The following is a 14,014-nucleotide window of genomic DNA, read 5'->3' on the forward strand; positions in this document are numbered from 1 at the left end:
AGCCTCGCAATCAAGTTATAAAGGGATCACGAGAGACCAGCTATCGAGTCTTTTTTTCATCATCAGCAGCATCACTTTCCAAGCAATCTTACATTCTTAACAATCTCACAAACAATTCAAGCCACTCCTTCAACCAACTACTTTTGAAACAAAGCTTTTTCTAATATTTTATCCAAACACCAAATACAATTCAAAATGAAGGCCACTTTCATCATCGCTTTCTTCGTTGCCGCCGCCGCCGCCGCCCCAGCTACTGACCTCGCCAGCACTCCAAAGGTAGATACATCTACCCGATTCCCTATATCTAGACGGTAGATCCAAATCTAACATTCTTCTGATAATAGCCCCCAGCCGGTTTCAAGCAATGTGGCGGAAAGACTGGCAAGACCTGCGCTTCCAGCGAAATATGTGCCGGCGAGAAGGTTATCAAGGGAGGAGCTGGCATTTGCGTTTCTGGTGCCTTCGAGAACCAATGCGCCAATGCTCTCGGAAGCCGCTGTCCATTCGCTACCGACTACTGCATCGAAGATCCCCGCAATGCTGACTGCCCACCCGGAGTTATGGACTGCGGTAACGGTCTCTGCGTTCGCGATGCTTGGGCCAAGTATGCTGGCTTGAAGAACTAGATGGTTTCTATCTGATCCCTGGTGGACGATAGAGAATTATATAATAGACGGAGAGTTAATGCCGAGAAGACTCCTATACGATAAAGATTAGTTAATAGATTGAATTCAGAATATCATCTCAATTTCATAGTTCAAACGATATCTAGGCAAAGGTGAAGCGACCAGTTAAAGGTGCTAAAACATAGAAGTGAACAGCATAGCCAGGGGCGGATTTGTATATAAGATATGGGCACCCAAAGATCCTCAAAAGATAAACGTTAATTGCATATTAATTGTAAACCGGTACGGTGGTCCTGATTCGGATATCGTCTACCAGGTAGTAAAGTTCTGTATAATACATGAATTTAAACATATTGCAATGGTTTTGCCCCGCCTCGCTCTGAAAGTGACTCTCGAACCTATTCTCAGATTTGTCCCTCATGAAATTCCTCCTTTAGAATATCCAACCAGTAACTAGATCGAGAAACTAGTTTCTTCTCAACGACCTTTTCGGAAAGCATTTCGTTGAAAAGAATATCGACCCAGGATTTCCTTTCGAATTGCCCCGAATCGACAAAGTCCACTCCGACATCGATTAGACTTTCATAGCTCGTAATATTCGGCTCGACGATGGAGGAGGCCGACAACAGGATCAATTGTCCAGGGCAAGGATCATCGAGGATGTGAAATTCGGAAGCTGGAGTCCCGGGGCGTGGCCCTGTTTCCGACATGGGGGCAGCAGGCACCGAGATTTTAGAATCAGGACTTGCTATTAGAAAATTAACCGCTGTTGGGACCTCTTCTCCATGTGATTCTGGGCGAACCGGCGGATCTGGGACTCCAGATTGCTCTGGAACGTTGTCTGGATTTGGTTCAGGGGGAGGGGTTTTGTCATCCTGTTTTGGCTTTCTATTTGGGTCCCTCAGGATCTTGAGTAGCGTTTCTGAGTCGATTCTTATTAAAAACTACAGTTGAAGCTTTGGTCAGCCAAACTACTCCAGATCTTCATCTCAAACCCCACAGAAACTACTGGTATATAGTGAAACAATTAATGTCACCTACGTCATTTGCTACAACTCCTCGCCTCAACTTTCCCACAGGATCGAAACTATCACGGAATTGCAATCCAGGAGCCAGATTCCCACATCTGAGATTCCCGAGCTCACATTTGGCGAAGAAGTCGGCATTGATTTGACGACCCTTTGGACATCGCATATAAAGGGCATCGCGCCTTTCGGGAGTGTCAGCTCCTGCACGAGGTTTAATAACCCTCCAAGGAGAGTTTGCGGCCTTCGACTTCAGCTCGAACTGATTTCCAGAGAATCAAAGTTAGATTTCTCCGTTCTTATAACCACCCAGCAGTACGTCATCGGCAGGAGAAACTGGAAGAAGAAAGATGATATACCTTTGGCAACGAGGTGGAGAGTAGCCAAACCGAAGCATTCTCTTCTCCATCTCCGCATCTATAGTAGACAACAGACTTATGAAGTTCCGTGTACTTCAAACGACCAACGGAGGACTTGTTGGCAGGGAAAGTAATGCAAAAGCTAGACCTCTCCTTTCCTTGCTCTACTTCTTCCTGCCCAGCAATTTCAATCGTCAGAAAGATGGAGTCATTTCCATAATCTGTGGATGTGTCCCCCTGGGCCAGCTTTTGGTGGGTAGCCATGTGTTTCATGACATCGTATGGCATCAAGAGGATCTCGAATCCTCGAGCAGTTGCTTTGATGCTAGTAAGCGGAGTAGGCATTTTGAATGTCGCGTGTCTTATAGTAGGACGGTGGTGTCTAGTTGTAGGACGGTGATGTTTAGGTTGCGCGGAATGGAAGTGGTTGGTTGATGTGACACGGAAAGGTGCGTAGGTTGAAGTTCCACGATACCTTGGAGAAGCGTAGGTGAGTTGTTATAACATTGTCTGGGGGTCATGACCTTGTTTTGATAACATGCGTTGCTACAGACACCATGCTTCTGCTCAGCTAGCATCAGCTTCAACTACGGGCTTCCTGACTTCTATAGGAACCTCTTAGGAACTGACCATGGAAGCTCATATCAGATTTGAATGAACTGAAACGAATCTATTAAATTTAAATCTAAAGGGTATTATATGTACACCGATATAACCATAAAACTAAAGTATGTAAAAGAAACCCAGAACTATGCATTAACCGCAAACAAAACCCAACATGTCATTATAAAGAAAGATACTCATGCCCATAGATATAAATGGTGATGGCTTAGCAGCACCAGTCGTAGGCCTTCTTAGCAGTTGACCATTGGGCTTTCTCTTCGTTCTCTTGTCTGATAATCTCAGAGATATCAAGATCCCTTCGTCCAGCGTCGAGATCAACCTCCATCAAGTTAACGCCAAATTTCCAGTTGCGGGTGAAAGCCTTGTATCCGAAGAACATAATGAGGACGACTGGGGCGGCGAGATAGCTCTGGAAGAAAGCTTCAGGGTCTGGTTTACCACCGATAGGCTATAGATGATTTTTGTTAGCGTTGTTAAACAGGATGGGTACTATGTGCTGACGGTAGAGTGGGTACTTACGAAAAGCGCAACGTAGAACTGCGCGATCAAGCAGAGAATGTTAAGGCTGAGACCAATGTACGAGCCCCAGACTCCGAAACCGGCCTTGAATGGGAGTTCATCCAAAGAGCGGCCTTGCATCTTCCATGCACGGCGGAATTGGATGTGGGCAAAGTTGATAGAACCCCAGGAGAAGAAGTTGGACAATCCGGACAAGGCAAGGAGCCAGAAGAAGATGGTCTCTCCGTTTGGTGCAAGTACAATGAATCCAAGGAAACCGAAAGCTATTGTCACCGATGATGTCAGAGAAATATTTCATGATATTGGGGAAAGCCTGACAGCGGTGAACCAACCGAGAGCAAGCAAAAGAGCGTAGATTGGTCGACCCTTAGAATCAATCTTAGCGAAGATCTTAGGGGCGTGTCCACGCATGGCCAAAGCTTGAAGGGTACGAGTGGATCCATATGAACAGGTGTTTGCGACAGAGATGACGGAAATCAAAATGACGGCATTGAAGATACTGGGCAAAACTGGGATACCGGCGAGAGTCATGGCACGAACGAATGGAGAAAACTTAGTTTGGGCACCGCTAGCGTTGGCGAGTAAAGGATCGTTTGATGGAACAACGAGACCGAGGAGGAATAGCGAGATGACGTAGAAGATCATGATACGCCAGAGCACTTGCTTGGTGGCCTTAGGGAGGGTTTTGCGAGGGTTCTCGGTCTCAGCCGCCGACAAACCGACAAGCTCAGTTCCACCGAAGGCGAAAGAAGCAGTGACGAACACACTGCAGAAACCCTTGAATCCATTGCGGAAGGCACCGGGGTCACTGGTGTACTTTGTTAGTTACAGTCCACATTCTTCTTTGTCCAGCGTTAAACATACCTCCAGTACTTAGCTCCAATATAACCTCTATTATCCGTGGGGACACCGCCGACATTAATAACAATAGCCAAGATGATGAACCCAAGGATAGCGATAACTTTGATTGTGCCGAGAATGAATTCGACTTCGCCATAGCCTTTAACGCCGAAAATGTTGATAATAATGACACCGACAAGGAATATCGCGATGAATATACCCTGATTGGGTAATTTGTCACTCCAAAACTGTAGTGTAATCGAGGAGGCGACCAGTTCGAACGGTAAGACGATAAGCCAGTTGAATGCGTAGTTCCAGCCCATGGCAAAACCCCATGCGGGGTCGATAAAACGAACCGAGTAAGTATAGAAAGCGCCATTGATAGGATAAAGAACTGCTAATTCGCCAAGAGCATGGACCGTGAAGAGCAACATGATACCAATAATTGTGAAATCAATAACCAGGGAAGCGGGGCCACCAGCGGAAAGAGAGCTACCAGATCCGACGAAGAGACCAGCACCGATCGAGCCACCGATGGCAATCATCTGCATGTGCCGGTTCTTTAAGCTTCTTTTCAGCTCATTTGCTGGGGCAGAAGTGCCCAGCTCTGTGTCGCTAATGACGGCATCTCCAATAGGAGGTTTCGACTCCGGAAAATGCATTTTGGAGTGTGTGGTGAGGTGTCCACGTGTTGTATGTGTGGTATTTTCCCACCCTCTTCTCAAACGGGATGTCTACCCGCACGAGCTTTAAACGTTTTGAAGTTGGAAAGATAAAAATATAAATTCCACAAACCCACGCCTAAGAGTAATGAAAGAAAAGAAAGAAATAGAGTATGAAGGTATAATAGTGTCGACAAGCGACTGCTTTATGAGGAAGATGAGAGTTCAGATATCATGGAAGGCGGGTCCTCGGCTCCTTTTAATCCCCATCACACGCAGAATCGAGAGTAATTCCTTACCACCAACCTAGGAGATAGATCGTCCGGAAGGCAGCCCTTGATGCTTGGGTTCGTACAACATGCAACATCCTGTCCCCAATGGCGCGCCCGAAGATACGGTCATCATTTCGCAACCTTCCAAATTCATGAGCTTCCAGGGGATCTCGAATACCTGCTTGCATTGTCTCGCTTGCGGTCGTACATTTACAGCCGAAAGGCTTCATTTTCTTCATTTCTCGAAACTTTGGTACACCATATACGACATGAGTTGAGGAAACACGCTGCATGGAAAACCGTAGATTTCTGGAAACCGAAATTTGGTACCCTGCATGGCTGCAAGTATTGACTTTGGGTCCGTGATTGGGGAGCGGTGATGTTTGATCTTGAACTTTGTAGGGAACTAGCTCAAAGTGCTATCAGTTGAGCATGCGACCTATTGCCAGTCTTGAAAACGGGTTCGAGAATGATGCCAATGCTGGACTATTTCTGCTTCGAATTGCTTAATCCGACTTCATCCTCTTCTCTACCTTTAGGCGGCAGGAAGGGAACATAGTGGCATGAAATCAGGCAGCTGCAACACCCCTGCCTTTCAGGTCCATATCGGGACCCTAGCTCTCGGAAAATAACCAATCGTTGCGCTGCCGCAAATCTCGAAATGCAAGTCTGGGTTAGAAACAGCGGCTTGAGCCAAGACAGGCTTCATCGTAGAAACTCCCGATTTCATGTTCGGTGATATCGAACAAAATCGGTTGGGCATTAGTACTTCTCGGCATCGTAAGATTTCATTAGCCCCCTTCTCCGTTTTAGGGCAAGTGGTAATGGGTTTTGCAAACTTTGCAATTTCTGTTCGCATGTTCCATACGCCTACGAATATGTATTCTATTGAGAACTTAAGTTATGGTGCAAGGCCCTTGTTGTTCCGCGATACTCAATTCTGGCACACGACATCATATTAAATTAGAGTCATTTGCTCGGCCTCACAATTCTCGCATAGATATGACAGTTTTGTCTAACAGTCCGGCCGACTTCTAGACCGCCAATGGTCAAATATTTCACCTGAATATCAAGGTAGGAATTCGAAAAAAAAAAAAGAAACATTTTTTTTTTGCGGCATATGCAACACAGACAAACTATCTGCAAGGATGGGTTCTTAAAAATAGTGTCCAACTTCCCTATCCAGAGAGAGAAGGTTGTGGAAGGCTTATGCTTTATCAAAGGGAGTTGCATACCAAGCTGAATGTCAACTTCGGTTTTGAGATTCGCTATCTCCTAAAAGTTCTGTGTGATATCAATTTTCGCAAATACCGCGCCCAGCTTTAGCCTTGGATAGCTGGGCCAGGGCAGATCTTGGAAGCCTGGATATAACAGACTTTTGTGACAAATGTTCGAAGTTCCTATACTTACCTAGACCTCTGGGCAAACCATAGTTGTGGTTAAAGGATATCCCGGTGTTAGTGACGAATTAATAGTATTGGTATTCTTGTCTACGGAGTCTATCATAAACTAGCTAGTGTGCTTCTATGGCATTAGTAATCAATTTGATACCTAGAGATCAAGATGTTGGAATGCTAAGGGTTTTCAGAATAGGCACACTCTAATCCCCAGTATTTGACAAGATTTCAGACGAAAAGCTTGTTCAAACGTCATCCAACCAACCTGCATAACTTGAGACTCCTGGGGCTCTTTAGAAGCCTTGAGGAATAACTGTTGTTTGGGCTTCAAGGCAACAGTCTGAAACCTCGAGAACCGAGGCCAAGAAAATCACAGCTCCCGTGTATCAATATGTCGCTCGACCAAGGAAGCCATGGATCCTACTGTATGTTGCGAGCCAAGAGAATAGCTTGTCGCCAATACCACGGGATTGATAAAGGTTCGGTGGGAATCGTGACCACAAGAAAAAGCCAAGTAAGTGTCACATACAAGCTGCCTCTTTAACCCAATCTCCGGCAGGCCCAGAAAATCGGACTGCCCATCCATTTTCCGTATTAATTGTCCCACCTACAATTCCAGCCTATCCCGCCCACGTGTTGGCTTGAGGGTAGTAAGTCCTATGTTCGGTATATAACAGTTCCGCTGAAATGTGCCTTCCAAAGTGTTGGGATTAAGTTTTCTTGAGATTGAACTCGAATATCCAGATCTATTAAGCCAAAAGCCTAAATACTATTTCTATCTTTGATCTTAGTAAACCGGGGTAACTAAACCAACTTAGCCCACATACAAACGCACTGGTTTGGTCACTAACCCAATTGCATTCTAACTCGAGGCGGCAGCTACGGGCTACGGATACGGAGCGGATGTTAACATGTTAAGTTATAACCCTATGAAGGTATGCATAATCTATTGACTTACTTGGTATTTAATTTTGTGGGGAGGTATTTGTCTTTTAGGTAGAGTATTTAGTCGGGTAATGATTTAACGACTGGTTTGCCAGTTAGCTTTGCTACTAGTACTACAACTTCACGGAACTAACTTGAGAATTTAGGCCCATTCCAGCGCCATTATAGACCATTAAATATATCTACAAAATGCAGGATGAACTCTTGTATAATTGCTAATTCAAAAATATAGAAAAAATTATAAATGTATTTCACCAACGGCTACACTAGATAGATATAAGAGAAAATATTTTGCAGGAAGAGGGGTTAACATTCGGGCCGGAAGCTTACAACTTTCAACATTTACACTTCAACAGGGACGCTCCTTTACACCCTTCCTGCTACCCGTTCCGCAATCCTGTTCGCTGAAAGTTCGATCCCCGGGAATACATTTACTCCCTTCTCTTGATCACTGCCGATTGAGGACGATAGTGTAACCAGGAAACGGCTGACGAGCTCGGGTGTGACCCACCAGGGTCTCGCAAGCTCACCCGTATTTGGGTCTAGCGCTGCCCTAGATTCGACCCGTTTTGTTCTAGAAATTCCCGGTTTTTTTGCGGCCCGATCTGTGTTGGCGGTTGGCCTCGAGACTACCCGAACTAGTTGCATGTCAAAGGAACTGATTAAGTTGCAGGTCTGATCGAATATGGAGTATGGCCCTTAATATTTGCAAACTGCTAGAAATGATTAACTTTGCTAGTGTATCTTCCCGTGATATTAAGACCATCTAATCGATCTGACCAGGAAAAAAAAAAGAATTCAACTTGATGCCAGAGCAATACAATCCCTCATGATTCCTACAATTTATAACCAATCTGTATACTAATTCCGACTAGCGCGACTGCTGAGGTTTTGCTCTCCATTGTCAACCTAGAACCGAAAAGTCAACAAAATAAAACTGTTCCCCATAAGCTTATTAAACTGGTATAAGAATCTAATATCATTCGGCTGAATTTTGGTAAATGAGCCCTGGTACGCGTCATTACTGACTTTGCACGATGCATAGATCCCATAAACTTTCACTTGTTACACAGTTGTGGGCTGTGTAGAGCTTAGTTTGAAGGTCTGTATGTAGTGAAATTGAAAAGGTTTACAGAAGAGTCCCTAAGCCATGCCAAGTACCGAACTAGCGCACAAGCTTCAAGTCTTCAGGATCTGTTTTCCAAAAGACGGCATAGATCTCATCGTAACATCAGCCCACTGCGACACTAGCCGAGTCGGTTCTATGCAACCGAAGCTAACCTTTCAGTTCCAGAAGCTGAATGTCGAACTTCAAAATGTTTCTACTTCTGTAGTACGCCACGTTTTCCAATCTTCTCGACTTCTCATGATGCATGGGTTCAGTAGAGATTAGAGTCCTAGGAAATTGTATCGCGAAAGGTGTAACAGACACCGGCTCCTTGACGGAGTTATTTATTACCACAATAGGCACAGAGATCCCATAATATAACAGGTTGCACGACTCTTCTGGCTAAAATGGATATTCGCTGTCAAAATAATACTGATCATGAATCGAAGTTGGATGAGAAGTTCCAGCCACCCCGCTAGTTCGATCTGACATTTTTCTATTGATTAGTCGGAATGGTTAACCAAAGGGGAACAAGTTACAAGGAATAACCTGTTGCCAATGTTCAGCTGAACTCATGAATTAAGTTTCAGCATCTACAAAGTGGAATGGTTCTCTTTTACATCATTATTTTCCTCCGCTGGCCTCGATAGATTTAGCAGCAAGGCCTCACGAACCAGATTGACTACGATTTCGAATTCGCTATCTTGTTGGGCTGACATGCAACTTCAGTTACCTTAACACACTAGACATCAATATATAAAGACCTGTATTCCGGATATTCCGGTGTATAAAACTAATCTTGAACCAAGCAGAACATCGATCAAGTCAGTCTCCTTTCCCACGCCAAGACGCGCCTTTTAATATCTACAGCATTAGCCTTTTCAATTGCGGCCGCGGTCTCAACCACCATAGCCCCAGGCATACAGGAGTTGGGGCCGAAACTATCAGCTGGTGCCAGTATTGTGTTGTCTTCCTCTGGTGCACCAAGGTGGTCACGATATGAAGCGCCTCGCGCACAAATAGTTGTTAATGTTGGCTCAGAAAAAGATGTCGCAGAAAAAGTGAGTTCTTTTGAGGTTATAAAATGATGTTCTACTTCGGAGGTAGGTCTAACAGAGTCAGGTCAAATACTGCAATGAGAACCGGCTTGGGTTCCTGGCCCAGACAAGCGGCCACGGCTGGGCGAACACTTGGACCCTAGACAAAGGAGACGTTATCATCAACATGCGAGCTTTAAACACTGTGAAAGTTGATAAGGCCAAAAAGACAGCTAGGATTGGTGGAGGTGCAATAATCAAAGAAATTGTCGACGAGGTTTATAAAAACCAGCTGCATGTTGTATCTGGAGGATGCGATTGTGTTGGCATTGGCTTCATGCTTGGAGGAGGATTGGGTACGTAGTAGCCTTCAAATTCAAACCTACACGGCCCTCGGGCCATAAATACTGATATAAACAATACGATATTTCCAAGGCGTTTGATGGGAGAGTATGGCCTGGCAATTGACAACCTGCTTTCCTTGGATCTTGTCACAGCAGACGGAAACACAATTACTGCATCAGCTAGCAGCGGCGATTTATAGTGGGCTCTTCGGGGTGCAGGACACAACTTCGGTATTGTGAATTCTTACGTCGGCGCACCCATGAATTAACAACGGTACCCATTGGAGCGGAAATCTCGTGTTTACTGGCGACCAAGTTGAAACTGTCACCAAAACTATCGACAAGCTCGTCTTCCAGAAGGCCATGTCGGTTCATTTCTACTTTATGGTCGACCCAGCTTCTGGGAAACCCGTGATCATTGTCAATCCATTCTATGCTGGCTAAGTCGATGATGCAAGAAAGGCCTTTAAGCCTATATTAGATCTCGAATTTATCGCAGACACCACAGGAACAATTGCTTGGAACGATTTGAACACCAGCGGTGACTTTTTCTGTGAAAAGGGTAGTCGCAAACCGGCATATAGTACGAGGTTGAAGAAGCTAGATCCCAAGGTTTTCAAGAATATTTGGAATGCCTACGTTCAGTTCCTAAATAAAAATGGGATCGATAAAGTCGGGGGAAGTGCTGTGCTGGTCGAGTGTTATTCTTATGTAACGGCTCGAGCTATCGACAGGACCTCTACAGCCTACCCTCATCGAGACGTTAACTTCCAGGCGCTTGTGTTGGGATGGTACGATGACAAAGCTTTAGATAAAGAAGCTGAAAAGTTGGGGAAATATGTTAGGGGACAATGGCTTGCTACCTCAGGTTTCCACCGAAATCATACGTAAGCTATCATTATTTTATATATCTATTTGATTTGTGTACGTGTCTAATCTCAGCGCTTCTGGCCAAAAATATAGGTACATCAACTTCGCACGGGGTGATGAACCACTTGGCAATATTTATGGCGAGGGTTGGAGAATTCGCAAGCTAACTACATTGAAGAAGAAATGGGATCCGCGAGGGCGCTTCAGCCAATATTTCCCAATCCCTGTCGGCTGCTAGAGGGGCTAACATTATCGAGACCCAGGATTGGATTTCATGTTAGTTAGCAAAGGAGGGTGGATCTATGCGACTTGTAGCGCGGGAACTATAAACCACTAAATAACCTTCTAGTAGTATGCATTCTAGTAGGTAATATTTCTTAGAGGCTAGTATATTTTCGAAGTTTCGGATACTCAGGCACGAATTTAATGTCCCTACGTTGTACCTAGTTGCCTAGGTGGTTTAACATCAATCCGATGGCGTTGAAAACTTCTCCATATGTAGTCCAGAATTTTTATTGAGACCTAGCCCTTTATAACAGTCTCTACAAAGTGGTCACTCATACGGGGATTGGTACCTACTAATTGTCTCGTTCCGCTTAAAATTCCACGGAGACGTCGAGGCCATACCCATGGTTATGAGACCAGTAGTCTAGACAGCTTGTGTTGGCATGGTCTCATGTAACACAAACAACGCAAAAGATACAATACGGTGTGCCAATGGCTTTGTGTTGTCTGCCCGAAACGTCGGCCCATATGCCTAGAGTCGACTTCAAACCATTTCGACTAGCAGACGGCAGACTAAACAAGACGACTTAAATTGGATTTCCCCCTGTGATTTCTATACCTCCCAAAAGTGATGCCTGGCAAATCTCGCATAAAATGATGAGATTCCGGGTGAATTTCATCTAGATTGTATGTAGATGCAATTCAAAGGAAGCAGAAACAACTCCCCATCTGGGCCTCAAGCGATTACCAAATCGAACCGTTCGACCGTTGAAACATCTGCCAACGAGTGCGCCATCAAATAAAGTATTCTAGAAAGGGGTGTAGTTCCGAATATTTTCAGACTTTAAGTTTTCGTGGGAAAATATTTTCAAGAAGGGTAGAATCATTGGATGGTGCAGGAGATTCTTTCCTAGTCATAAACCCCAGACATGCGGCAACTTGTGCATGAACTGACATTCTAGAGGAAGATCACCAGGTATTCGTTTGACGGATTGAAATTGCCGCCGAATAGGACTAGTTTAATGGATCTGTGCCTGCATTAGTGGACCCGCTCTTACATATTATATTACCTGTAGCGTGAGAATAATCCCCGCTTCCACATTCTGCAAAAGGTTTCCTGATTGTATTGCAACTATATCAGACGTTTAGGCGCCTTCAGCTTGGGCTTGATCGTGTTACAACACCGCATCGGAATTGCCTTGTAGCCTACTTTGGCATGAACAACTCGATATGGCCTGGCAGCATCAGTGGTCTGGCTTCAATTTCACGGACGCTAGATATATTCTAGCCGCGACCCCGTAAATCCAAAAGCAGTCCAGGAGTACAACAACCACCGATTGTTCAGCCAGGCTGCCCCATCTCCATATGGGTCCCTCGCCATAAGTACGCGGATACGACCCACATTTAACACCACAGGTAGCAAAGGTTCCGACTAGAGGATTGTGTATACTAGGAAAATGTTACATGCCCACATGGCTTCAACAAATGCAGCGATAGCGTCATGGACTCTAGGATATTGTGTAGTAGTGGCTGTCGTCGCCTTGAAGCTATACACCCGCATACGATATGTTAAGGGCCTAGAGGTGGATGATTATATTGCGATGTTCACCCTGGTGTGTGCGCCCGTATCCATTAAGATGACAGTGTATCGAGAGCAACCGGCTAATAAGACAAAAATAGGCAATTTTAACGGCCGGCATGGGAGTAATCTATACGATGCTGGTACTTGGTCTTCAGGAAGACGAATCGCGTTGGTTATTTCTATCTAGGGAAAAGCTCGAACTGATGTTTAAATGGTAAATATTATACATCCAGATAGTCAACCTCGGTGCAATACTGACATTCAGGATTTAGTTATTTCATTTCGGTTTAGCTTTATACCTTCGGCATCCTATTCTGTAAACTGAGCATCATATTTTTATATAAACGGGTCGCGAAGCTTTCACAAACTTTACCTCGGCTGAACTGCTTCCTGAACGTTCTTGTGTGGATATGCGTCATATTCACACTCCTAGGTTCCGTCCTAAACTTCTTCTGGTGCAAGCCACTTTATGCCTTTTGGACTGCAATGCCCTTCCCAATGATGGAAAGGTATTGCGATACGGACCTGGTGGAAGGAAGCGTGTATATGTATTCCGCATACAACATCTTGACCGACCTGTGTAGTAAGTACTAGTTACAAACTTGTGGGAGATTTCATCCAATACTGACCTGTGGAAGTCATGGTTGTCCCATACTTTTTACTATCTAGGGTCAGTATCCAGAGTCGGGGAAAACGAGTCGCTTTGTTTGGCCTCTTCGGAATCGACACGTTTGTCATCATTTCCACCATAGTGAAAATAGTCGCAATAGCACAACCCAAAAGCTTCCACCCTCCTGAACTAGTGTTATGGAGCTTCGTGGAAGCATGCGTCGCCGTTGTCGTGGTTTGTCTGCCGTCTCTACCTCCCTTAATCTAGAAGAATTCCAGGTTTCGAGACGTGTCGGCGGGAGGAATTTCAGCGCCCGGATGGGATGATGCTAGAGGATCTAATTTTTGACTTGATGAAACGAATTCCAGGTTTGACCCGGGACGGTCGACCGACAAAAGTCCCTCAAGATTATCGACGGCGAACTCGAAATCCTGGGATCTGCCTACAACAATAAATGAAGGAACAAGGGCTCTAGTTCATCAATTTCAAATGCAAAAAGCAGCAAATTGACCCTATCAGACACTTCAACGTCATACCAAAGATAGGTCACTTTTTCACCAGCAAGGGCTGGTCAACGTCCAGCACATGCTATTGGAAGGCGGGCTTATTGGTTTTGAGCCAACCAAATGCAATTAAAAAGAAAAGAAAACAGTTGCATACCGGCGAAATGACCCGTATGTCTGCAAGGCATCTAGATGCATACAGAACATAAGGAATTTCGGACATAAGGTCTTGGATTTAGAAGAGAGCTTCGACGTTGATAATTGCAACTCGTCCCGAACAGAATGCAACAGGTTTGAGAGGGACCCTGCACATGACCAAGGGAAAATCAATGAAAGGGGACTTCCGACGTAAAAGGAGAACATCTGCGAGAGATATCAGTTTTCTAGCTTCATACAATAAAAATATTCCGGTGCAGAATCCTGGAATTTTGGGCAGGGATCGAAAACAACGGAAGTAATTGCTGCC

At 44.9% G+C, this 14,014-nt stretch overlaps 3 protein-coding genes across 3 annotated transcripts; 1 reads left to right on the top strand and 2 right to left on the bottom strand.

Annotated features, from left to right (window-relative positions):
* Positions 1-195: 195 nt before the first annotated feature.
* DFL_008101 (uncharacterized protein) lies at positions 196-626 on the top strand (the record flags this gene model as incomplete). The annotated part of the gene is made up of 2 exons (XM_067637787.1): positions 196-276; positions 345-626. 2 exons carry the CDS (start codon positions 196-198, stop codon positions 624-626), a joined length of 363 nt encoding a protein of 120 aa, XP_067485740.1.
* A 404-nt stretch (positions 627-1,030) lies between these two features.
* Positions 1,031-2,355, bottom strand: DFL_008102 (uncharacterized protein; the record flags this gene model as incomplete). The annotated part of the gene is made up of 3 exons (XM_067637788.1): positions 1,031-1,570; positions 1,668-1,913; positions 2,011-2,355. The coding sequence occupies 3 exons, from the start codon at positions 2,353-2,355 to the stop codon at positions 1,031-1,033; spliced, it is 1,131 nt and encodes a 376-aa protein (XP_067485741.1).
* Positions 2,356-2,839: 484 nt separating this feature from the next.
* DFL_008103 (uncharacterized protein) lies at positions 2,840-4,655 on the bottom strand (the record flags this gene model as incomplete). The annotated part of the gene is made up of 4 exons (XM_067637789.1): positions 2,840-3,082; positions 3,154-3,416; positions 3,486-3,961; positions 4,018-4,655. 4 exons carry the CDS (start codon positions 4,653-4,655, stop codon positions 2,840-2,842), a joined length of 1,620 nt encoding a protein of 539 aa, XP_067485742.1.
* Positions 4,656-14,014: the final 9,359 nt, after the last annotated feature.

The sequence above is a fragment of the Arthrobotrys flagrans genome, assembly GCF_004000055.1.
Source record: "Arthrobotrys flagrans strain CBS H-5679 chromosome Unknown unitig_1, whole genome shotgun sequence".
NCBI lineage: Eukaryota > Fungi > Ascomycota > Orbiliomycetes > Orbiliales > Orbiliaceae > Arthrobotrys > Arthrobotrys flagrans.